Source organism: Apteryx mantelli, chromosome 1 (genome assembly GCF_036417845.1).
Source record: "Apteryx mantelli isolate bAptMan1 chromosome 1, bAptMan1.hap1, whole genome shotgun sequence".
NCBI classification, from domain to species: domain Eukaryota; kingdom Metazoa; phylum Chordata; class Aves; order Apterygiformes; family Apterygidae; genus Apteryx; species Apteryx mantelli.
The window spans coordinates 75,431,827-75,457,499 of record NC_089978.1 but is presented as its reverse complement, the minus strand read 5'-3'; the positions used below and the strand labels follow the sequence as shown (position 1 = coordinate 75,457,499).

The window sequence follows — 25,673 nt, the reverse complement described above, 5'->3', positions numbered from 1 at the left end:
AGCTAGATGCAGTCTCCACTGACTATTTTGTATTTATTTTGTAAATGAACTGTAGAGATACAGAGGGAAATTCTGCACATTTTACTCACATGATTCCACAGGGGGAAAGTGAGCAGGCTTTGCTTCATGTTTAAAGTGACACAGATATTTTAGTTTCTGTAGACTGTAATCCTCTGCATCTGTACAGAGCACTATGTGGCTCCTCTACACCCAAAAATCAGTTTGGGTGGGGGGAATTGGTTTAGCTTTGCTGAATTAAGACTTTTGTTGAATTAAGAGCTGGGATCAAAATGAATAACTTCCATCTTTATCCTTACTTTGCAAAGCACTAGCCATCATGGAATCTATGCAAAACACACAAAGCAAGTTAATAACAATTTAATCATGAAGAAGGTGGTGACTGGGGCAAAGAGCTTGCAGTCTGCTCTGAAAAGCATAATCTACTTTCCTTTTATGGGCTGCCAGCAGAAGAGAATTTCCTTCATTGTTTCCTATTCTCAGAAGCATTTCCAGGGACTATCAACAGGTAGATACAATAGATACTCTGTCAGAAAAATTCAGAGCTTCAAGAAGATACATAGAGGGGGAAAGTAGTTGCTAGTTGCAGAATTAAGACTTAATGGCAGTAATACTTTGCATTTTTTTCCATCATTTGTTAAGTGAAAACTGGTGCTTTGAATTGCCCTGTGCAGAAACTAGTGGGGTGAACAAAGGAAAAGGTGCCATTTATTCACATTGATCTAAACCAGCAAAGCACAAAAAAATCCTTAAATTCTATTAGAGTTAAAATTTAGGACACATTTAAGTGTGTGCTGCAGTTTGCCCGAGCAAGAGGTTTCAAGAGAGCAGAGGTTTTATTTGTCTGATCTTTAAGATGAAACCATGATTAGTATGAATAATAATACCATGTAGCAGAAATTGCTCTCTGTGTGTGGCTGACTGTACGACTGCAAATAGTGTCCAGTATGTTCTCAGGTATTCAATAAATTTTTACTGAGGATCATTTACAGCTCTTTAGAGCATATGAAAAGATGTATTGTACCAAAGTTGATAAATTATGGAAATTCATGCTTGTAATTTATTTAGTTAGTCTGTGATGAGAAATTTCAAGTTTTAAAAAGTGTGTTTATAAGATATCTTACCTATAAAGGAATTTCTACAGAGCCTACTGTGAATTTCCCTGTGTGTATGTACATGCAGTTCTCTCCATGCTCCAGTAGATGCAGTGTTTTTTGTCTTTGGATTACTGAACACCCTGTATGTGAATATCTTTGATCTTCTGAAATGCACTTGAGCTTCAAAATGATGAGCCAGTGGAGATGGGGAAAAGCTCATTGTACCTGAACAACCAGCATATGCATGAATCATTTCATTAGTTCTTTAGACTGTCTTAATTTTATAACTTATGTTTCTCCATTTCTCCCAGGGTTTCTGTAGTGAACCCTTTACTCTCTAATGTTTGTATTTTGGGGTCTAGTCCTGCAGTCCCTGCCACTTGGGCAAACCCTTTCACCCTGGCATCTAAGTGTGCAGTGATGTCTGTCAATGGGGGACTTCCCTCAACAGGGATGACAGGCAGCTTTGATGGCAAATTCCTGGGCATAAACACCTACTTCATGTGTTTTCTACTCAATGCCTAGCATAAAACTTCAGTACACAAAGTTATTATATTACCTAGATTATAATGGGGGACATTTAAAGACCCCTGTCAGTACTTTGCTGTGCCCTGAAAATTAAAAGCAACAGTGTTTCTCACTGCAGTATTAATTAAGATTCAAGCATTTTGTTTGAATACCTGTTGCTCAGCTAGATGCATTTGATGCAGCCTCTTTTCCTTCTCTTTAATATAAATTAAATTCAAAAGAACATGTAAGAATGAAATGTAAAAAACTTACATTTGAGTCAGCAAGATATTTAATACTTCAGTTGTGTAAAGGTTAGTGTCTTACAAAATGACAGTTCCTGCAGTAGTACGCTCAGAGACTCATATATTCTTATACATTCTAATAGTATTAAGGCAAAAGGGGAGGAGGAGGGTTGTACTTCAGATTACATTACACTACATAGTTACATTAACAGAAACAGAATAAACAGTTCTTGCATTCTTGTGAAAAAGATAATTACTCACATGACATATCATCATTATAATCAAGACAGAGCAATCAGTTCATATAACAAACCCTATAATCAAGGTAATGTAATCGATATAAGTAATCAACTATAATAAACAATTAAATATATAATTGCATCAAGCAATAACTAAAATTACAGCTTTGAATAATATCAGCTAACCATGTCATTAGAAACCTAGAAGCCAATGGGAAACCTAAGATTTTAACTACACAAAATAGCTATTATAGGTATCGTTGGGAGGTCTACCACCTGACCATGAGAGACATTAGGTAGTAAAACTTGGCTAAGAAAAGTAGTCCTCTTCCCAGTGCCAGGCTTGGATATACAGGAGGTCTGGTGTATTAAGAGAGTAGTCTTCCCCCCTAGAGGTTTGTATTGCCCCCAGCTCTCCAGTACAGCCAGACTGACTACCTCTAACGCCATACTGGTTTGCAGCACAGCAGAACATGCAGAACCCGAGCTGATGGGGAGGTCACCCCACAGTTCTGCACGCACCTCTCTTCTTCCTGCCCCCACCAACACCTGCATTGGCTAGAGGTGCCCAGGCTGCTGGCACCTGCATGAGTAAGTGCAGGGAAGTCAGTTCTTGCTTTTTTTACTCATCCTGCTGCACTGTGCATGCTGGTGAAGGCTGATGAGACTCTTCTGCTGTCTTCATGCCAGGCAGAATGTAGCCAAAAGCAACTGAAAAAAATTATTTGAATAGGATTTAATCTTCTTCCTAACAGAACTATATCTATCCAAGTACAGACTTCTCTGTGCCCATCAACTAGCCATGGGTCCTCTCCAGTATCTGGAGACTTTTCATTTGGCTGCAGTGGTACAACCAGCACAGAAATCTCCCCCAAATAAAGGAGGATGAGGCTGAGGCTACCACTATGAAATATTTTAAATGGAAGAAAAATCTGTTAGGAAATATGAAGTGGGACAGATCAATATATGTGGCCTTTCAACTGTGACAGTATGCAGGTGCTTTTTGAGTGTTTGGTGCTTAGAAGGACCTGAAACAATTGTCTACTGCTTCTAAGCATTAAGAGAAGAAAATACTGTAGGACTTGGTCTTTCAAATTAAATAGAAATTCTAAAAAGAGCTCATGGATAGCACAGCACAAAATAAAGCTGGTCTGTGAGAGAAAAGAAGTGTTTAAGCCATACCAGCTGCTTTTCCTATTTTCAGCACTGGATTTAGATTATTTCATAATAGCAGACAAGACAGATGAGGTCCATAAACTGGAAGAAGATTAGCTTCTAGCTTCTGTTCATGCAGGGTGTACAGGGAAGCACAAGAAAAGATAAGCAGTGACTGCAGTCACAGTGATTCTCACATCACTGCTCTCATGGCATGACATCACCCAGAGAATTTTAAATAAATACATACTGACTACATCCTAAGTATTTAAACAAAGCTGAAAACAACTTGTTTGCACCAGGAGATCACTAATGTCTCCTAGTTGCAGTAGGGAGTACAACATGGACAGCTTGGCTGTTGAAAGGTTTGCTCCACCGTAAGTTTGGGAGCCCTGACTTGTAAGGCAGGGACAATACTTGTAGACATTGAATCAACACACAATAGTCAAGTGCGCAGCTTAGGTCAAAAGAGCGAGTAAAAATCTGTTTGTAAGGCTTAGAGACTCTTAATACTTTGTTAATTGTAGGCCTCTCTCCCTGGTGAATGCTGAATTTTGAAAAATTGGCAAAAATTTTGAAAACCTTCAGTTCCCGACAGTCCAGTCTATTGCAGCCCCTTGGCAGTAGCATAACCTCAGGGCCAACCAGAAGTAGGACTGCAGGAGTCCAATAATGACTTGCTCCTTGTTTTTTGCACTGACCCTTCCAGCCCCCAACCACCATGCACTGTACTCCCCCTGACAGCCTGTGACTTTGTACATTGTGAGTCAAGATCATGCTCCTAAGGGGACAAACTACAGAGCAAAAATTAGGGAACAAGCAGAGAAAGGGTAATGGTATTACTGGGGAGGAAAATTGCTGAAATGCAAACGTGACTAGACTTGGAGGCCCACTTGATGAATAAAAACAAGAGTGACGTTCAGGTTCAAAAACTGCTGATGTTCTGAGCGTTAGAGGCAATGAGGTAACAGCTGTTGATAACTCTAGAAAAGGCTCTCTTGGTAGATGGTCAAAATGCAAAGCAAATAAGAATTATCAGTACAGTTATTTTTTTTCCCATAATTGATTATTCTTTCCCAACTTCCCAATTTCATTTCAAGTAACATACACTTTTTTTTTTTTTTTAATTGCTGTCTGCAGAATTCAGGGCTTTATTTTCTAGCATCTGGACTACCTATCACAATGTTGCTTTTTTAAAACATGGGGTTTGCAGCAACCACAGTATTCCAGATTATTGTCAGCCACATGCTCACCAATTTATTAAGCATTTTGGATGTTTTAGTGATTGAGAGAGAGATGGAGGTGCAGTGATTGGTTCAAGTCCCTGCCCTTTTAACATCCATGGCACTGACTGAAGGAGCGTATCTGCTCACCACAGTGCAGCAAAGGCCCAGAGCTGCTGCTTGGCACTCCTGTAAGAGCAGTCCCTGACGTTGATGGGTGAGAAGAGAAGCCCATGGAGCCGGGTGCTGGGGACAGGCATGCTCTGTCTGACCCCTCTTTTCATAACTGCTCTGTGAAATGCAGAGGTTTTTAAAATAACTCCATTACTTAGACACATAACATTCCATGAGTAGCATTTTAACAATTATCTGTGTGTGTATAAACTATGTATACAAAAATTTAACTTTGCATGAATTATCGGTAAGGTGTTCTGTTGGTCTACCAGGAGATCAAAGGTTCTTTATCAAGCACGGGGGAAGATACAGGTCTGTAAGAATCTAGCCAGTTTAAAACGGTTATTATGATTAGTTTACATTGTTTTCCATCAGCTGATGTGGGGTCAATATTTGGAAATCTGGAATGGGAGAGTTCAGGAGGTTACTATTTCTGCCCTTTTCTTAAAATAGTGAATTTATGCAAAATAATTTTTTTTCAGAAAGCCTCTTCTGCTCCTGAAATTGGAAACTGAAAACCAAATTGCATATTCAGCTGTGAAGCAGTAAAAGCTGAAAACAATTGTCAAAAAAAAAAAACTTGCTTCTGATTCCAGAAGGTATAATCTTATGCTTTATGTGAGAGTTGCAAGGCACAGGGGCACACAGAAGTATAAGATGTTTTGTTTCTTACAGCTGATAGCTCCTCACCGCAGTATTGAGAATACTGTCCTGTACCTTTTACCCAAATATTCATTAATGAGCTTGTCACAGCCAACATGGAAGTTGTTCGTAACATTTTAAAAAATGCACAAAAATATTCTTGTTTATGAGTGAAAGCACAAAGGTGCTTGTACTGATCACTCTTTAAGAATCCCTGGGATCTCTTAGGAGTGGTGTTTCTCAGGAGACACCCATCTATCTCATTGGGAATGTTGTTGAAAAAGATTGTGAAATGGTCCTTGCACAGGGAGATGTAAGAATGACCAAAAATCTGGAACACTTCTCCTCATTATTTTATGGGGTGGGATACAATCAGCTTGAGCTCAGGTCCCCACACAGTGACCCAATCTGTCTGCTTTCCCGGACTCCTCAGATTTTGGCACCTTCTTTCATGAGATTCTTCTCTCTTTGGTCTGAAATCTCTCAGGGCTGTGTGCTCCCCTGTGCCTGTTGTGCAGACACAGGCACCCTCTCATGCCTCCAGCTGCAGGGACAATCAGTGTTAAGTAGACAGATAGCTGTGCTTCAACTAGCTCTCAAGAAAAGCCTAAAAGCAAGTTGTATTAACATCTATTTGTTCATATTTACATGTCTGCTTTCAAGACGTTACCAGACAGCCTGATCTCGAAGGGAGCGATAATCTCCAGGAACACACAGCTTTTGGCACATGGCTGAGCTGGCACTAAAGAACGATGTTTTGGTTTGCTTTTAAAATTAAACTTGAAAAATTTTGGCGCCTCCCTTTCCTACTCACTGCTAGCTATGCTATAGATGAAAAAGAGCTGGAAAAATGTAGTAGTAAGACACAAATAGAAAATGAAATATTTCAAGTTAATGAGCCACCGTAACCATGAGTCTGGTTTTGGACTTCTCAGTTTTATCTATATTAGTCTTTTACATGTGCTCAGGACTGTTCTGTGGTCCCCAGGCCAGCTGGCATGGGATGGCCCACGTCCTTACTGTCTAAGTCTCTTAGAGTCACAAATAGCATGGCAGTGTGCAAATTGCTCATTGGGAATGGTCCTTGGCCCATGCTAATTCCCAAATCATGCCCAGGAATTATTTTGGAAGAGTGATAGTTCACTCTGGCCAAAGCTATCACAGGCACTGTTCTAACAATTTAATGGGATAGACGATCAAGTTTCAGGCCTGGGAACATTCCCTGGCACTGATTAATCTGCTTGTACTGATGCAGCCATGGAAGCTAAAACTAAATAAATACTATCACTGGAAAAAAATAACCTTTAGTCTATAATTATTTTAATAAATAATTAGTAATATTCTGCATCTGTAAAGTATGGGATAAAATTCAGTCAATATAGTTTATGCTATACCTCAGTTTTCAGAAAGTGGACTTAAACATAAGGGAAATGGAATTTTCCCTGTGTTATCCAAAATATATGCATTCTCCAAGGGAACAAGAACTGGAATAGAAAAATCTACTTTCCATACCTCAGTTAAAAGCCACACAGCTCCCTCCCCCAAAGATGTTATACCAAATCCACTGAAGATACTGTTCAAAGAATGTTTTCTTTACAAAAATAATGCATTGCAGTGCTCCCACTGTCAAGGAGTTTTGTTTTTTTTTTTTTGCTGTATGCTCTTAAAAGAAAGCAACCAATGAAACCAAAATCCTCCATATTTGGACCAAATTCTTCTCTTTCATGGCATAAAGCCTTCCCTCTTAGCTCTCTGTTTATAATTTCCAGGTTCTAATACACATGCAAATGAAATATTGAAATAAAAACCATGGAGTAAGATCAGGGAGAGCTGCAGCTTGCTCTGCCAGTTTCAAGACGATTGTGATTTGCATGAAGTTAAAGGTATCTGGGTGTCCAGATTTTTTTGACACCTCTGAAAATTATAACCCAAATTCTAGTGTCACTAACAATAAGCCCTGTAGGAGCAATGCTAGTCAAACCCCAAAAGCTCACAAATGTTCTTCAGTAGCCTAATCTTAGAAGGCACTGAAGTGAAGTCCTGTTTTGGCTGAATTCAGCATGCCTTCCTTTGGCTTCAGTGCATCAAGCTTGCATGGAGTGCCACAAGTTCAAAAGCATTTCCCAACACAGCCCATTACAAGACCAGATATTACCAGGAACAACCCCTGTTGTTGGAGCAGAGCTATGTGATACCTCCCATTAATATATAAATATATTAATAAACAATAAATAATAAACAATGTACTCCCCTTTTGTGCTTCTTTGATTAACTGCCTTTAACTGGAGATGGGCAGGTGGGAAAGGTCTGCTAGCTACAGCTGTGCTGATAAATGTGGAGGACAAACACTGGTAGGCTGGCAAAATGATGAAGAATTATGTATAGAAATGTAGTTGCATGCTTAGGTTTATTTACTGGTGTAAAGGAAGAATGGTTGGGTTTTGTTCAATCCTTCTGAGAGCTGGAAAAGATGAGTTCTTAGCTAATTGTGCTTGGCTTTGTTGTTGTTTGGCATCCGTGTTACCCAGAGCTTAGGAGTGGTAGTCATCTTTTCTGCCTTGTGTGTGTATATTCAGGTCTTTTTATTATATTCTGATGACATTTTTACTTTATGTATGAGTGTGTTTGTGTATAATGTGCAGATACAGTCAAAGTGCCATAAGTCTAAGTTTAGAAAATGTTGTTTAATATGACCTTATTTATTTATATGCAGTAATAAGAAGGGATATAACAGAATATTGTTGATATATATTTTAAAGCCACTGTTAATAGCTGGAAAAAACACATATATCTAGTATATAAAAGTAGTTCTGCCTCTACCAGTAAGCAGTAGAGGCAGTAGAGGCAGTAGAAGCCTATAAGCAGTCTATAAGCAGTAGAATCAAGGACTGCTGGGTAGCTGTCACATGAAAGGGAGGGACGGAAGGCCCTTCCTTATCTTTATAATTTACGTTTGCCTGCCAGAGCCCCCCTGTTTGAGGACTTTCCCTGAGACAGTTTCGCAAAGTAAAAAGAATAAGATTTTATTAAAGCGACAGATACAACAGGTTCGGAATTGCCGTTGATAAATGCACTTGCTGCTACAAATTTTCTTTCTATGAGCTCAAACTAACGATTAAGCGCTTTCAATAATAACATATTTTCCCGGTAACGTCCGGAGGTGCAAGTCTTACCAAAGAGGTGGTGTCCCTGTTTGGGGGAGGGGAGAAGGAGGCTCGCTCGTCAGCAATCTCCAGTGAACAGGTCGGCGGTTCAGTCTTCTTCCCTTCCAAAAACTTTAGTGAATTATCCTTTGTTTTATAGTTGCTGACGGTGGGATGTGGAAGCGCGGCAGACATACTTCATTGGCCAGATTGCCATTTGCGCGGTTGTTGGGGGTATGCCCCCCCCCTTATTTACATGTCGTTATGCAGCAAAGGGCGTGATTTTTAATATGGTAAGCAGGGATAATGAGGCTGGGGGCACCATAGGTCAACAGTTAGTCTGTGAGCAGCAATTATTTTTGGGATGCAACCCTTTGTGGTCAGGGGCGGACCGTGATACCTCCGTATCGCTCCCTCCTCCGCCGTGCAGCTGGAACAATCTGTCTGGCCTTCACCAGCTAGTTCGTTACTCATGTTGCAAAAGGGTGGTGTGCTTTGACTGCCACGTACTGTTTTTCCCGTGTGCCCCCTTATCTTTCTCCCTGAATTCTCTCTTGTTCCCACAGTAGCCTATATTCATACACAGTCTGCAGCAAATAATATAAAAATATGGAGTATTTTATGAGCAGCCCACCAGGAATACTTTCATAGCTTTGAAATATGTCTCATTTTCCTTGTTATCAGACAGACCAATAAAATACAATGGGTGCTAATGCAGTGTAACATGTTGCTGGATAATTTTTAAACACTTTTTAATGTCTGCGTGGCGCCTTATTCACAAAAATGCCTTAGTAGTCAGACAAACCACAGCATCTCTGTGGCATGTAAATCAAATTTGAATTGAAGCTTATACCAATTCAGCCTTTCAGCATCCCCAGTGTACATGTACCTAAAACCTGTATGCTTGAAGTGTTAAGTTCTGTGGGTGTCTGAATGTAGTCATTATCTAATCTTTGTTATCTTTATACTCTAGATCACCATACATTTGTTTGACTTGGGTTCACCAGACTGACTGCACATATGGATACATTTAGAAGAACAAAATGAATATAGAAAGCTGGTTTTATTAGCACAGTGGGCTTTATTTTCAAAACTAGTTGCATGAAGAAATGTACACATTTACCATGATCATGCATGCAGATGCATTCACTGCCTTCACAGTGATTGCTTCAGTGTCACAGCTCTCACCCTTTTCCTGCAAAGCAATATAAAGCAATAATAGCTGGTATGGCTTAATCAGTCTCCCCCCCCCCCCCCCCCCAGGAGTAGTGCTGCTTCCAGTCACAAACAAAGTCTGATCAAACCCATGTTTGTCAATGTTGTGATGTTAAACAACACTAGCCCCAGTATTGACCCCTAGGGTACACCATTGATGACTGGCCTCCAGCTGGACTTCATGTCACTTACCCCAACCCTATAAGCCCAGCAGTTCAGTCAGTTTTCAGTCCACCTCACTGTCCATTTATCTACCCCATACTTTATCAACTTGTCTATGAGGATATTATAGGTTACAGTGTCAAAAGCCTTACTAAAGTCAAGATAAACAACATGCACTGCTCTCCCCTCATCCACCACAACACTCATTTCATTGTAGAAGGCTGTCAAGTTGGTCAGACATGATTTCCCCTTTGTAAATACATGCTGACTACTCCCAATCAGCTTCTTGTCTTTCATATGTTTGGAAGTGGCTTCCAGGATTATTTGCTCCATCTCCTTCCAAGGGATAGAGGTGAGGCTGACCAGTTTGTAGTTCCTCAGATCCTCTTTCTTGCAGTTCTTGAAGACTGGGATGACATTTGCTTTCTTCAAGTCCTCAGGAACCTCTTCTGATTACCATAACCTTTCAAAGGTGACTGAGTGTGCCTTTACAATGACATCAGTCAGCTTCCTCAGTCTTCATGGGTGCATCCCATCAGGTCCCTTGGACTTGCGTATGACCAGTCTGTTTAAATGTTTTCTAACCTGATCCTCCTGCACCAAGGGTGTTGTCTTTGCTCCTGACTTTTCCACTGGTCACAGGGACCTGGGACTCCTGAAGGCCAGTCCTTCCATTAAAGACTGAGGCAAAGAAGGCACTGAGTACCTCAGCTTTTTCCATGTCCTTTGTCACCAGTTTCCCTGCCCCATTCAGCAGCAGGCTCACATTTTCCCTAGTCTTCCTTTTGCTGCTGATATGCCTGTAGAAGCTCTTCTTGTTGCCCTTCTTGCTGCCCAACCTGTTCTTCATAAACATCCTATATCTGTCCATGGCAGCCTTCCAGTCTTGTGAGCCACCACATCTCCATGATCCCAGTGAGATCACAGCTCTGCAACTGCATGCAGACCTCTAACATTTCTTTTTTGTTCTCCATGGTGAATGTGTTATTGTACAGGCACTTCAGAGGGGCACCCAGTCATGCTGATTTCCCGGAAAAGGTATGAGAGCTGTTTCCGTGCTGTCCTGTAGGTGCTTCCTTATTTATGTCCATATACTTGAAGCAGGCCCCAGTTAGCCCTGTCATGTTGGTCATGAGGTCACTCCTGTCCACATCATCCTGCTCACTTCACTTGCCAAATCAGTCCACTACTTCCTCACTTGATTGTAGATCCTCATCTCCCTCCCCTGTCTTTCCTAGTTTAAAACTGTCCTCACCAGGTTGGCCAGCCTGCTGGCAAAAATGTTTTTGCTCCGATTAAGTGGATCACATCTCTTCCAAGCAGTCCTTGATCCTCAAAGAGGGTCCCATGAACATAAAAGCCAAATCCCTGTTGCTGACATTAGCTGCACAACCACTTGTGGAATCGCAGGGTCTGTCCACTCCTCCTCAAGCCCTTCCCCCTCACCAGCAGGACTGAGGAGAAAACCACCTGGGTCCCCATGCCCTTGACCATTGCCCCCTTCCAGAATTTTCCAGGATCAGAGTGAAGCTTGTTACTGCTGTGCATATGATGGACAGCAGTTTTTTATGGATTTGCTCCTCATGGCAGAAAAAGCCATTTCTGCTGTTGTCTTGAGTCCCTTCTGCTCTCCTCACTCTCCTTCTTTCCTATTTAACCCCCATGCAACAGATGAAATCAGGGCTGGAGGATGCTAATATCTGAAAGAAGGGCGGTCCAGCCTTTGGCTGGTCCTACTCTTGCTCTGCTAGTAGAGAAACTACAACCTGTTAGTCCTCCCACCAGATCTGTCCCTGGAAGTCATGACTAAAGGCTTGTTTTGAGTTTTGCTAATCTACTCTGTAACTTGGATGCAACAAATTGGTAACAATACTTTCCCAGACCTACAGAAGAACTCTGTCCTAGTTCAAGACATGGCGTGCTGTTTGTGTGGTATTCGCTTTCCCTCTAGAGAAAGAGTTACTGAGCATTTTTTTCTTCTGCTTCTGTGATATAAGTAAATATTTTTGGATGCAGGAAGTTAACCTTTCCCAACCCTTAGTAGCTGGTGTCCAAACACTTGGGTTCGCCAGGGTAATCGGAAAGTCAGGCAAGTTGATGTGTGAGTTTTATTCATTGACCTATCTGCATTCCTGCCTAGCTCTGCATTTTTAATGAGTATCTAGTTTGGCTCAGCAGATTTATACAGTTCACACTTCATTATCCAACAAATACAGAATACTGAGAAATGATCTTAGGCAGTGCAGCTCTTCCTGCAGTTTGGGATTTTTTCCTAGATGGGCCGTAGAGTTTTGAAACCCATGGTGCCACAGTGAAACTTAATTGACACAGATTTCTGCTAACAATTCAGGATTCCTTTGCTTGTAAATTAGCATGGAAAGAGGGGCTGACAGATAGTGTGTTTCCATCTTCTCTCCTGGAAGTGGTTTGACATACTGGAGGGCACTTGAGTGCTTTTGCTGGCACAGATCGTCACTTAGGACTAGATTTAAAAATGCCAAAATGTTGAGAAAAGACTTCGTTGCCAAAAAAAGTTGTTCCCACCCTTTGCTTTGGGATATATGCTTGGTCACAGAGAACTCTTCAGTCATCAAATCCTCCCTAGGCAAATATGGTCTAGTCCTGAAATTGGCTGAGGTATGCATCCTATAGCCTTCAAGTGGCCATTTGCCAAGTTCGGAAACACACGTCTTCCTTCTGGCCAAGGATATTTTATTGTGTTCTTCCTTTATATATCTTGTGGGAACTGTCACAAACAAAATATGAATTAAGAGCGGTGAATGCATCTTTTGCAATAAGCTTAAATAGAAAAGAAGGCAAAAGCAAACTTACTGTGACTTGCTTCTCCTTAATGCCTTCATTTCTCAATTATTCTTTGTCTTGCTTTTGGCTTTTGAAGTATATGTAGTAAGTCAAATGCTTAAAACATTAGCTATTTTACCTTGTCTGTTTTCACTGTGGACACTGCTGAAATCCTTTAAAAAGGAACTCCTATATCTTCAAGGTGAATAGCAAAGTAAGGTTAGGTAAGAAACTGTACCAGGAAAGAGAGTGACTGGACCATTCTCACAGAACAGCACTATTCAACACTGGGAAAGGAAGTTGTTAAATGCCAAGGGTAATGTCCTCTCAAATGAGGTAACTAGGGCAAAGAAAAATTAATATACTCACATAGATTAGTGGCAAAATGAGGGAGGAAAATATAACCCTGAGGAGATCCATTCTGGAAAAAGCCAGCACGGGAGTATGTGAACTGCTTATCCAACCATCTGTTTTGGCTCCAGCTCCACAGAGATGTAAGCATGGGGACATGGGACATGATGACTTCACACTTCTTACAGACGGAGTGCTTTTTTGACTGTTTTTTTCTCTTTATAGGAACCCAGACCTTTGTATAACAGAAGGTGCCAGTTTTATTCAAGTGGAATAGGATTCCTATATGATGCCTACCAGACAGAGGTAAACAAAGTAACATCATCACATGTTCATTTCCATTGTGATTTGGGGAGCTGGGGCAGAGGGACAAATGTTTGAGAGGATCTCTGCATATGTTGGGCACTGATAGAAACCCAAATGTTTTTTCTTCCACAAGTGATTCCTCACATGTCCAAGCCTCCCATCATTGCAAATCATAAAACCCAATGAAGTTTTGAGTCAGCTTCACTATTTATATCCAGGGTATTTACTCTGGGACTGAAATGATTCCTAGCCTATCTAGATTGTATAATAGCTGTCTGGAATGTATTTGTCACATTGGCATCTTTCTCTAAGAAGGTTTTTCTTGACTTCAAGTGGTATAGGAAATATCTAAATGAATCCATCTGCATTGCCCAGAGGACTTCAAATCTCTGTATTTATCGAGCACATGCCAAGAATGTCAGTGGTCTGTATTCAGCTTTTTTATTATCTCAATGACATTAACATGGTTGGAAAAGTGCCCATACCCAAATGGCTAGCCTGCTGAGAAGTCCAAATTTAGTTTCTTTTCCTATTTTTCATTTTCTTATTATGGTAAATTGGTGGGAGTAAAGAGGAAATCAGCCAGAGCAGGATTGAAAACAGACAAAGAGTGGTGTAACTTACAAGAAGCCAGATGTCCTTCACTACCATTCCTCCCATGGCTGTGAAAAAGTGTATGAGGAATGTTGCTGTTAATAATTTTAGAGAGCTTAGCTAAGTATTTTATCAGATTAAAAAGCTAATACTGCTTAAATCTTGCTGCTAGGGCACCCTGCTGTTGATTCCAGAAAAAAAGCATGACAAAATATTTAATTAACCTCCTTGCTTAAAGACCTACCCAAACAAACCTATGACTTGTGACAACACCCTTTCCTATAAGTTTTATTCCATCCTCTTCTGAAGTGTGCATGCACACTCAGACACAGATATGGTCCAAAAAATGCTTCTGATTCCTCTAATAAGCATGTAGTACTCTCTCTTTGCTGGGGTCACACTGACTACACCTCCCTGCAGGTAAGCCCCAGCCATTTGATTCTGGTGACATACGTTTCTCCAGCTCTGCAAATTCTGGGAATGTTTAAAGTTGGGCCGCCCTGAACTCCTCACTCTGTTCTAGCAAAAAAAGTGTATCTTTTAAAAGTATTTAGCTTGTAATAACATTCTTGTCTGCTTGTCCACTGAAGTGTTTTTCTGGATCTAGAGTCAGCATGTGCTAATTCAGAGTTAATGATCCACAGCATTTGAACTTGGCTTTCTCTTTTTTGAAGTTAGCCAAGTAGTGACCAGGGGACATGCTCTGCATTCGAGGCGAACACCTAACCAGGAAGACAGATTGTTTACTGAGTGTGAGTTTCCTTTCAGTTGCCATCACTAGCCTGTGAATGGTCTCCAGCTCATGGAGTTTGCTGGCTTCAGTTCTTCCCTTTGCTCAAAGCAGAAGGAATTTGATTTTCTTGCAATTACTATGAGGTGAGAATATCAAAATGATTGGTGCTAAGAGGATAGAAAGGCACAAACAGCCAGAACATGAAAAGGCTAAATATCTGGTCACTGAAATGAAAAAATAGGATTTGACATGCAGAATACCCATGAATGGCCTATTTCCACCACCCTTACTCACACCAGACAGTTATTTGTTTATTTTGATTTATTTACTCATCTCCTAAAAAGGAGTGTCTTGATGTCTTCCTTTTTGCATGTTTTAAAAATGTAGTGATAAAAAATAGACAAATATAGTAACTTCCTTGGCCAATATTTTAATGCTTTGTAGCCTAGAATAGGTTTAAAACATATTTAAGATCTCGCTGATCTCCCTCTTCTGTCTTCCTCTCCTTCTACAGTAAAAAGGGGCAAACAAACTGGCCTTATTGCCAGTTGGAAAGTGGAAAACTACTTTTTTTTCAAATCAAAAGCGTGCCCCAAAGCCAATGTATCATGAAGAACCACCTTTTTTAGCAGTCCACTCCATCTTATGAAGCAGTCTGATCCCAGCCATGCATGTGTAACAAGAGAAGAGAGGGGTCTCTGAGATACGTGAATCCCAGGCCACGCTGATCACATGCAGGGGGTCAAAATCAGAGTCTTAAGATCTACTCAGTGCAAAAGTCTTAGTGCTTTCCAACAAAATGCACTTGATAATAGACACACTGGCTCCAGGATCAGTTTTCAATCATCTGCTTTGAGAAGTAGCCACATGTGATGTTTCAGTCACTTCCAAGCTGGACCTTGATTAAGCTGATGCTTTCATTGACAGTTACATACTTCTTCTACAGTAAATTGCAGCTCAGGCTGAGGAAGACTACAGCTGATTTCAGGTCAGCAAAGCCCTTCTGTGTGAAATTCCAGTGAGTTCAAACACAACAGAACAAGGTTAACAAAATGATGTCATATCTCAGGACGAGATACTCTTGTGACAGGTGGGATGTGTCTGTATCAAACTGAGAACTCTGTTTCTGGATTGCAACTTAGACTGAGACACTCCTTTTACAACTTAACTTCCATTTTGGATTAGAATAGCTGATTTGTATTAGAGACTAACCTACAGCCTTGCTGTGGGCAATAAAGCAATCCAGAGCCATCATTTTAACTTCCTTTTAACTTCTAACACCCTTTTAACTTCCGCTGCTCAAGCAAATCCTGCTAAAGCAATGAGTGTGGCAGGCGTGAGACTAGCAGTGAGATGAACTTTGTCTGATATTGAGTGTGTGTGTGTGTGTGTAAGGCTCTCATTTCTGTTGGGAACAAACACATGTGGAGTACAGAATCATCGACAAGTTTTCACACAAAAAGGATGCACAGAGCCAGAACTTATGAGCTGAGAAACATGCTTTAACGTCTTCTGTGGAGACTGCCTCACGGACTAAAACATTCATGACTAAGCAAGAGTGAGAAAGACTATCTGAAGGAAGGTTTTTCAAAAGCAGGCATGCTGTTTTTATTCTTTCACTAGGAGGAATTTTCTATTCAATAAAGCATTTTATTTTCATTTGCAAACAGAATATTTCTCAGTGGTTACAGCATATTTTTTCTATCAAAATAAAAAATATAGAAAGAATGTTTTTCCTATCCTGCTAGCTTTTAAAACCTGACACTTCTGCAGGATTTCAAATTCAATAAGCTAAAGATCTCAGAAGAAAGGCTTTCATACTAAATATTTCAATTAGCCTGCTATAATAGACAGAAAAGATATATGCTCACCACACTTTAAGTGTCATTAAAACAGTTTCTTGTCTGGATGGAGAGTGGCTTGCGTATGCTTACATTTATTGTTCTAACATCTGTCCAAGCCCTGGAATTCCTGCTCACACAAATAACCTTTTCAGTTTTATATTTGAGAGCCTGCTGTAAATGGTACTTATTTGTTGAAGTGCTTGGATCTTTTCTGAATGGTTTTGTTTGTGTGTTTGGGGATTGTTGCTGTTATTAATTATTTGCTTCTTCAGGAGGGTGTTTCCAAAAAGAAAGAGCTCACTTGTACTAGGAAGCCGTTCAGAGAAGTTGGCATTCTTGCCCATTTCCCCACTGTTACGCAGTGGTGTGGTTATCCACTTCAGTGGCTTGCCGTGATGTATCTTGTAAGACTTGTGTTCCCTGTGTCACAGCCGTCAGGATCCCCATCCTACAACTATGGACTCTGGGTCTTAGCAAAATAGCACTGAGCATGGCAGCAAAGGGCTTGAAAACCCTGGCAGCTCTGGCTGCAGCTAAGCTCTTGGGGCTCCAGGGTCCATGGCGCAGATGCCTCAAGACTCCGGTACTGCTGTCCCAAATGAAACTCCTGGAAGCGCCAGCAGGTCCTTCTGCCCAGCAGTTGTGGGTTTTGGACTCTCAGGATCCTTTCTGCACAACAGTAAATAAAACTTGCCACTGCAGCAGCTGCTTAGTTTGGATGAGTAGGGTGACTTGAAAATTACACTGAAACACGGAGAATAATTGTCAGTCTCTTCTTTTTTGGCAGGTGATGTGTTATACCTTAAACAGCAAGTGCCAGCTGAAAATAAAGAGTAACACATGCTACTGCTGTGACCTGTACAACTGTGAGAAGTAAGTACCTGTGTGTAGTTAATATGTTCTCTGAGAAATCCTTGGTTCTTTGTCCCTCCTTCTAAATGATGGAGCTTTTTGCCTTTAGTCCAAGAGAAGTACCACACAACAGGCTACCTGGCTATGCGCTGATGGGTACTTGCTGGGAGAGCAAAGCGCTTTTCAGCCACTGGCTATAAGACCATTGCAAAGCCAGTAGATTTGCTTCCTGACTTGCCATCAGTGCTGGTCTGGGAAGGCAGAAGGTCCTGACATCATTTATTCCTGCACTCAGCTGCACAACAGGTTTTTATGTCTCAGTTCTGCACTGCATGTGGATGCCTTCCCCAGACCCTGCCCATTTCTCCTCCAGGAGTTTGTATGCTGAGCAAAACAGTTCCACTGTGGATGGAGTCCAGAGGTCAATGGAGAATAGCTCAGAGGTTACATGTTAGTATTGTCATTATTTCAGTTTCCTTTTTTTTTTAAACGTGCCCATAAGCTCTTTGCTGTGTGACTAAAATCGATCACTCAGTCTTAGCCCCATCAAGATTTGCTGTTGTTTATGCAATGCAATTTTCTCATGAGATTTAATTAAACCGTTTTTTTTCTACCAAACTGTGGGAAACAAAATAAATAGGAACATAGGTGGCCATGAGTAGAGATTATGTTGTAGACAAACGCAGAACTCTTTTGTTAGTATCAGCCTCTGTCTGCAAAAAATTTTACTAAATTGCCATACAATAGATACAGAGGGGCTTGTGAATGTCTCCTGAAGCTTTCCACTTGACTTCATCATTACAAAACATGGGATGAGGGAGGATAAGAAGGGAGGAATTGTCTGGATATGCTTTTGAAGGTCAGCTGAAAGGTTAACACAGGGTTGCCATGCAGCAATTTAACAGGAATAAAAGGGTCATTAGGAACATCACATCATAGCCAAGCTCAAGGGTTTATAATGTGGAAGACAGATAAAACAAACTCACAGAACTGACTGCACACCTGACACATACAGAATTCAACTGCAAGCAGCATCATGTCTTGCCACATATAAGATGCTGGGGAGAATTTCCCAGAACGGAGCTTCTGCCCAACTTGCTCTCTGCACACCTCACTTCCATCTCATCATGCAACCTCCATAACTCTCTACAGTTCACTCACACTCCCTCTGCTTTCTTTCCCTCTTTTTCCCTCTTTTTTCCTTCCTACCTCTTCTGGGTGGTTTTGTTTTGTTTTCTTCTTCTCCTCACATGTCAGCAGCCTTGAATGACCTAGACCTCTGTAAGTTTTGGCTAGTATGCTGCCAGACATAAAGGTTTAGGTTTAGGAGAATGAGGCTGGCACAGTGAAGTAAATACATGTGGCTTCTGCATAGAAGAGTAGATCTTGCCCAGATCCTCTTTATACTAAAGAAATAAAGTGAACTTTGGGACTAGAGGGAAGACATCTATGCACTTGTATTTCTCATGCACACAGACACAAAGTGAGTGCGGGTATATGGAATGGATTAAAATCCCATATAAATGTTAGTCTTTTGCTTGTGTAAGAGGTGTTATATCTGGTCATGATGGAGGTATACAAAACAAATGACATGGGAAAGGTAAACACCTACACATTGGTACCTTTTCTATGATAGACAAATGAGGGGGCATCTTAATTGCAAGGCAGTGCATTTACACTGAATGCTTTCTTCCACAGTACACAATTATCAGCTGAGTTAACACTGAATTGAACAGCTCAGCTCAATGCAGAAAAGCACAGGATTATTAAAGGAATGAAAGCATCCAGAGTTATCAAATAAAGTGACTGAAACTCTGTTGCTTAAAGCATATGGTAATAACAAGAAGAGATCAGGAAAAAGCTCCCTCTCCATGTCTCCAGTGCTGGTTTTCTAAGACAAGCATTTTGTCTGAAACATCTGGGACTGATCACTGCTGTGACAGTATTTAGTGATATAATTAAATATGTGTGTTCTGCCAGGGTCAGGAATACACAGGGAAGAGCAAGAGCTTATGGGACTCGCATGGACAAATCCAAAGTAAAGAAGCCATCTTTCTGACCTACAGACTTGGCAATTTCAGTACACAGGATGGCCAAAGAGAAGGAGGAGGAGACACGGTCATGTGAAGTGACTTGGTGCCAGCCATACAATAGACCCGTGCGCAGTCAGGATCAGAAGTCAGAATTCATCAGCCTGATGGCAGCTGAAGCTACGAGTTTATTTAGTCAAGCAACATCTGGGCTCATATAGTAGGGTCCAAGTGAATCCAGCAATAGCTAAACCACAGTGCCAGGACCATGCCCCACAGTAAATGACTTGACATTTCCAGAAATTACTGTGTTTGGCTTGGTTCTTCTCAGAAGCCTTGTGGGCTTCTCCATGCTGCCTTTCCCTGAAGTGCTTTCCCTACCCACCATCTCCACTAGTGTCCCATGTGCTGGAGAGAGGGGAACAGAAGAACATTTCACAAAATGCTCACTCTGCTTTCCAACATAATCTGATGGCAATTTCCTAGCAATTGCAAAAACAGAGCTGGCATGTAAAAAAAATCTTTCCATCTTAAATAGCTGCTATAGGAGCTCAGTAGTGGGCCAGCATTAAAGAAGATACTGGGAAGAAGTGCAGGAAATACTGTTTTCAAGTTTTGTAGTAGGATGTTTCTCAGTTTCAGCAAGATGAGGATTGACTTCACAGCATGCCTGATTTACAAAATCCATTGCATTATTTACAATAACCAGTGCAGAAATATAAACAAAGGTTTCTGGATAGTACAATCCATTTTAAAGGCACATCATTTAGCTGTCCGTTAATACTCTACTCTGTGACATCTGTTAATTTCAAACCACAGACACCATAAACAAATGTAGCCAGCTGGCAAAATCTCCTTTCCTTTGGTATCATTAATGCTTAAGCAGCTTGTCTTCCCCATCATTAGAGATGGCAGCAGATTTCCAGGCGAGCTGTGAAAAAAGCTGTGCTAAGCATGTTTCTGCTGGTAGCTGCTCTCTAGTGCATACAATGGCAAGGGCAGCATCCATTTATTAGGACTATGTCTGTGTTCAGAGATCCTTAGCAAAAGAAAAGAATCCCTGCTGGCGCCAACACTGATCAGCCAAACTGTTAGTCTTATTGCTGGGGCTAACGCTGGCGTTAGCTGAGCCAGTTTTTGTCTACAGTGACTTTTTCTGGTTCATCTGAGCAGTATTTGCACCTGTAAGTGGGAGTATGGATCAAGTACTTCGCCAAAGAAGAAAGTAAGCAGGAGGGATTCAGGTCCTCTGGTGCTCTGTATTACGTGCAAACTCATTGCCACAGTAATGATGTTGTTTCCATTCCCTTTCAGTTCAGAACAGTCCTCCAGCTACTATGAATTTCTCGGAGTGAGCAGCTGTCAAGATGTGGTTCACCTGTATAGGCTGCTGTGGTCCTCCACAGTCCTGAATATTATCGGGTTGTTTCTGGGAATTATTACGGCAGCCATTCTTGGTGCATTTAAAGACATGGTAAGGCTCACAGTTTTGCCTTCTGTGATGACTTGTGTGCTTACTGGTATTATCAAATGGGTTACAAACAAAGGAAGCATAAGTGTACAAAGGAAGCGCTTTAAACATATTTCTTGCATGATCTGGTAGTCTGGAGTCACAGCTTTAGGCTGATCCACTGCCAGCTGCTCACAGTTAAGTAGGTCAGGTCTGGTCAATACATGAATGGATGGGAAAAAGCAGACGTCCGTATGACTCATGCTAGTGATTTACTTGGTAGTATCTTTTTTTTTTTCTAATTCAGCAGTGAACATGTGGGCTAGCACAGAGTTGGAGGATGCTAGTATATAGATTACATGTAAAACTCAAGTCCTAGCCGTGACAACTGAAGCTTATGTAGTTCATTCCCCAAGAACAGGGATTAACTCTGATGTACCAGTTAAGTTTTTATTTAAACAGTTGCATTCAGGTCACATTAATCTTCTCTGTTGTTTCACTAAGAAATGCCATTCCTCACTGCTTCCTGTGCCACACCATTATTTTGTGCTGATATGCACTGCTGCATTCAGAGGAGACTGAATGCAGGGCACAGTGTGATTTTGTAGAATATTGCCTTATATGCCTAGATTTTCTGACATGTAAAAAGGGTGAAGTACCTGTTCCTGGATTATCACTGTCATTGGTCATGCTTGCTACAGCAGCGCCTAAAGATCAACCAAGTGGCTCTCATTTTTCTGAGCACACAGAGCAGAAGATGACCCCTGCCCTGAAGAGCTTCCAACCTAAGTGGGCAGAGGTGTGGGGACAGGGGTGAAATGCCTGAGCAGAAGGGAGCTGTGATAGCATCAAATGCCTCATTAGTTCCATGATGTTTCTGGTGGCTATTCAGGAGAAGATAAACTAAATAGAAAGAAAAGTGAAAGGAAAGAGAGAGAGATGGAGCAAGGAGGAGAAAATAAGAGTTCCAGGTGTGATTTGCACTGGGGGGAACAGACTGTGGGGCTGCTCAGAGCTGGGAGCCAGTAAGCCAAGGACCCAGTCAGAACTGGAGGGCATCCAGGGCCTGCTCTGACTGCTCAGTTGGCTCCTTCTCCTCCAAGCAGAGAGTAGTGCCCATTTCACACCTTTCCTACATTTCTGGAGCATCACTTGCCAAAAGTGACAGGAGGGCTTAATGCTCGAGGGGGAATATCTTCCCGTAACAGCAACAAGTTACTGGTTCATGCTGGTGCATTAATTCCTGGTGTTGCCCCCTCTATCAGTCCTCAGGTAGCAGGAGAAATTGAGGCAGCCCTGGAAAGTGCACCTCAAGTGCTGGCCAAGGCACAGGAAGGACATGTCTGGGATGTTCTGCAGCTGTATCGTATGGGGTATGAGCTAACTAGGAGCTCAGGAGCGGTAGCAACTGAATCTCCTTGGCCTGGACATTGTGATTGCTCCCCTTTCATCGCTCTGCCCGAATTAATAGCTATGCTTCCCTGTCTGTAGGCCAAATCCTTCCCTTCTTTGATACAGGGATGCCAGAGAAGATTGAGAGGAAAGGGACAGGATGGGGTAATGTTGCAGGCTACCTGCAGCCTTGCTGCCAGCTGGCAAACCTCAGGAAGCTTCTTCGGGAGGTTTTGGCCCTGTTGTGCTTCTGGCAGAGCACAGCCTGGCTGGGCACTGGCTGCAGCACGGCCTCTGTGGCAGCCCAGCTGCTGGGCCTTGGGGCCAGGAGTAGCTAATCCGCAAACATGCAGCTAAACAGGGCAAAAGCACAGCCCTCATCTGGCCGCCTTGGCTTGGTGGCTTTTGTTAAGATCTTGCATGGTGCCAGATGTTTAAAAAACCTCCTCACTTCTGTGGATACAAATGATTGGTCCAATCAGTGGTGAAGCCTGGGAGAGATTCACCCAGAGTGTCCCTGGGGTGACCGCTTACATGGGAGCTTACAGAGGCTTACTGGAAAAGAGAGGAGTGAGCAGCAGCTGACAGCAAAAGGCCTGGAAGTATGCTGGGAAGGGACTTTGGCCTTCCTGGCCTTCCTAAAACATATCTCCTTTCTTATATGCAACCAATCTCGTGCGTTTCCCTTAGCAAGCGTGTCCAGGCTATCTACAGCATGTGTCAGGGCTTTTAAAAATGACACATTAGAGCAGGGCCATGTGAATTATCTGAAATTTGCCTTTGTTAAGAGTTGCAAAACATCTGCTGGAAACTTGCCTTTCTCCAGCATAAGGCAAACAACCACACTTAGTCCCCGCATGTAAAAAATGTGCAGCTGACCGATCCTTTATGCCTAACTGCAAGAGGACTGATGCAAGGAGTGGATAGCAAACTGCAGTCAGCTAGTAATGAACAGCTGTGGCTGCTTGACAGGAGGGATTGGAAGCAGCTTTCTCAGCTTAATTCATCACCTCCCTCTGAGATGAGTAATAGCAGAAGGGGAACAGAAAAAGCTACAGTGGGAAAAGAGGGGAAGAGCAGTGACAAGAGGAGGGAAAGACAGCTATCATCCACAAGGCTTTAACTGGGCTGTGAAGTTTTCTGGTGCTGCTGTGTCCCCCCCACCACCTTTTTTTTTTTGTTTTTCTCTTTTCTTCTTTAGCTTTAAGGTGATCAAAATGTTGTTTATTCTGTGTCCCTGAGATGTGGGTCCCCTAGAGTAGGGGCCAAGCTCTAATTAGATAAGAAAAAAGGAAAGCAAGGGTTTGGTTTAGAGCAGTGTCCTGCCCTGCCACTATCACCTTCAGCCTCTAAAGCCTTGTGCAGGCAGGTACAAAGAAGCTTTCTCAGTGCTCCCTCTTGCAGGGGGATCTGGGCTGCAGCAGACTGCTGCAACTGCTTCTGCTAAGGGCCGCTGCAGGAGTTGCCAGTGCTTCCTTGAGATGTTGACTCGAGGGGTGCAGAGAGCTGGCAGGTGCCAAGCTGTGGAGACCTTCCTGGGAGAACTGGAGTTTCCATGGCCTGGCACGTTCCCTGGGCTGGAAGGCAGCGCCTGCTTTGAGCTCTGAGCCCTGCGACCAGGCAGCAAAACGCCACACAAGGAAAAGGCAGCAATAGCGACCGTGCAGCTTCCCCCCAAGACGCTGTTCTGGAGCAAGTCTGTGGAGGCTCCAGCTAACAAACCTGATCTGAATAAGCTGTTTAATGTCTGCTCTGCAGCGGGAGTGGAAAAAAAACCCTCACTAGCTTAAGGGGAAAGATGAGTTTGTGTCAATTACCTCAGCACAGGAACCATGCTATGTTTGTGAGAGTGCTACTAAAGAAGCAATCCAAAACGAAATGACTGTTTCTTGCTCTGGCCTGTGCTTTTTCAGGGTCCTTTTGCGTTACCTACCAAAACTGGCTTCCTGATCTCCTGTTTTCCTTCATTATGAAAGGCATAACTCTTGGGAGAAGTGGGGGGCCAAGAAAACATCAAATAGAAGAGGGGGAGAAAGAAGAGGACTGAAATAAGAAAAGCAATTAAAATTGAAATTAGAAATGTGAGAACAGTTTTCTCTCTTTCAAGATGTTATCTTCCCACAGAAATGCCCATTGGTATTTTCCACGGAGAGCTCTAAAGCCCATTGAAATGCCTCAGGGCATTGCTCTAAGGTTGACTTCCAGAAAAGACAGGGCTAGGCTGACTAGTCAAAGAAAAAACATCATGTTTATCTCTGGGTAATTCTGGCTGCCAAAACATGTTACAGAGGAAAGAGTTTGCGAAACACAGTGCAGTTGCCTCTAAACCCATCACATTTCCTGAACAGAAAAAAGTAATAGTGTTGTTTTGGTGCCTGTGGGTTTTCTTTCTTGTGACAAATTCCCTCTGGACCCTGGCATGCTCCCCCTGGTTTTGCTGCATGCCAGAGAGCCCTGCTGGCTCAGTGGGAATCACTTTGTCCTCTCCTCACCCTGAGGTGTCAGTGTCCCCTGTGTCATCTGCAGGGCTGTCCCCTGTAACCAGCTGGGTGCAAGGGGAGCTAGAGCTGTTCTTAGGGTATGACGGGATCTTGTTTTCAGATCTACCGCGTGCTGGGCTACAGAATGCTGGTGAGCGTCTGTAGCATAATCACCTTTAACAAACAGCAGGTTAAGATATAATGCAAATAGAAGTACATACCTACAGTATCCAAAATGGTGACACACCATGGTCATTTCTTTTGCAAGAGAGAGGTAAAGGAATGAATGAAGAACTTAACTTGCTAGTACCAAGAGTGAATGTAGAAGGTCTCTTCCATGCCCCCAGTATTTACATGTTGACTTGTTGATGTTTTTCTGACACACCTTGCCAAGGAATCTGCCTGACCTGTGTTTAGGGTTGCATTAATCAGAAAGACCTCTGATCCTGCTGGAGTATGCCAGCTTTTTTTTTCAAACACCTTCTTGGACTTCTGAAGGGAATGTAGACAGATTAAATATCATTCCCTTTTCTCTCCCCTTCTTCCCTCACTGTCCTCAAAAAACCCCCAGCAAAACGGACCCTGAACTACTTAGCTACTTTTCACATATTCGTGTCTTGGCATTCCTATAACTAAAGGTGCAGTCTGATGTTATAAATAATCCTAGCTCAAAAATACATGTTTTGGCAGTTCTCTGTGAGATCAGCAAGCTGAACTTTCTCATTCTGCCACTGCACAACTGTAGCACATAGGGAGCAGCAGCATGTGTGGCTGGGTGCAAGGAAGGCCACAAGCCACAGCCCTGCTTTCCCCGCTGGGTGTCACGTGGAGCTGCTCTGGAAATAAGCACTGTCGCCTCTCCTTTGAGATGCCCAAGTGGCACTGCCAGTGCTCGACTGGCCAGTTAACAGCTCCTTACCGCTCTGACTTGGGTGCCTGCTCCTGTTTAAAATGTCTCTACCTACCCTTGTGTTTTATGTGACTAATTTAACATAGTGTCATTACCAGAATACTTGATA

At 42.2% G+C, this 25,673-nt stretch overlaps 1 protein-coding gene across 7 annotated transcripts in view; it reads left to right on the top strand.

Annotated features, from left to right (window-relative positions):
* The window catches only part of TMEM255B (transmembrane protein 255B), a 91,884-nt gene that overhangs the window by 57,633 nt on the left and 8,578 nt on the right, over positions 1 to 25,673 (top strand). For all 7 annotated transcript variants that reach the window (XR_010884006.1, XR_010884009.1, XM_067295516.1 and 4 more), the window contains 3 exons: positions 13,199 to 13,279; positions 17,238 to 17,323; positions 20,647 to 20,806. Coding sequence is in view for 5 of the 7 variants with exons in the window: in XM_067295516.1 (XP_067151617.1) it covers positions 13,199 to 13,279; positions 17,238 to 17,323; positions 20,647 to 20,806 (327 nt within the window). In the remaining 2 variants the exon portion in view is untranslated. The remainder of the gene's footprint in view (positions 1 to 13,198; positions 13,280 to 17,237; positions 17,324 to 20,646; positions 20,807 to 25,673) is intronic.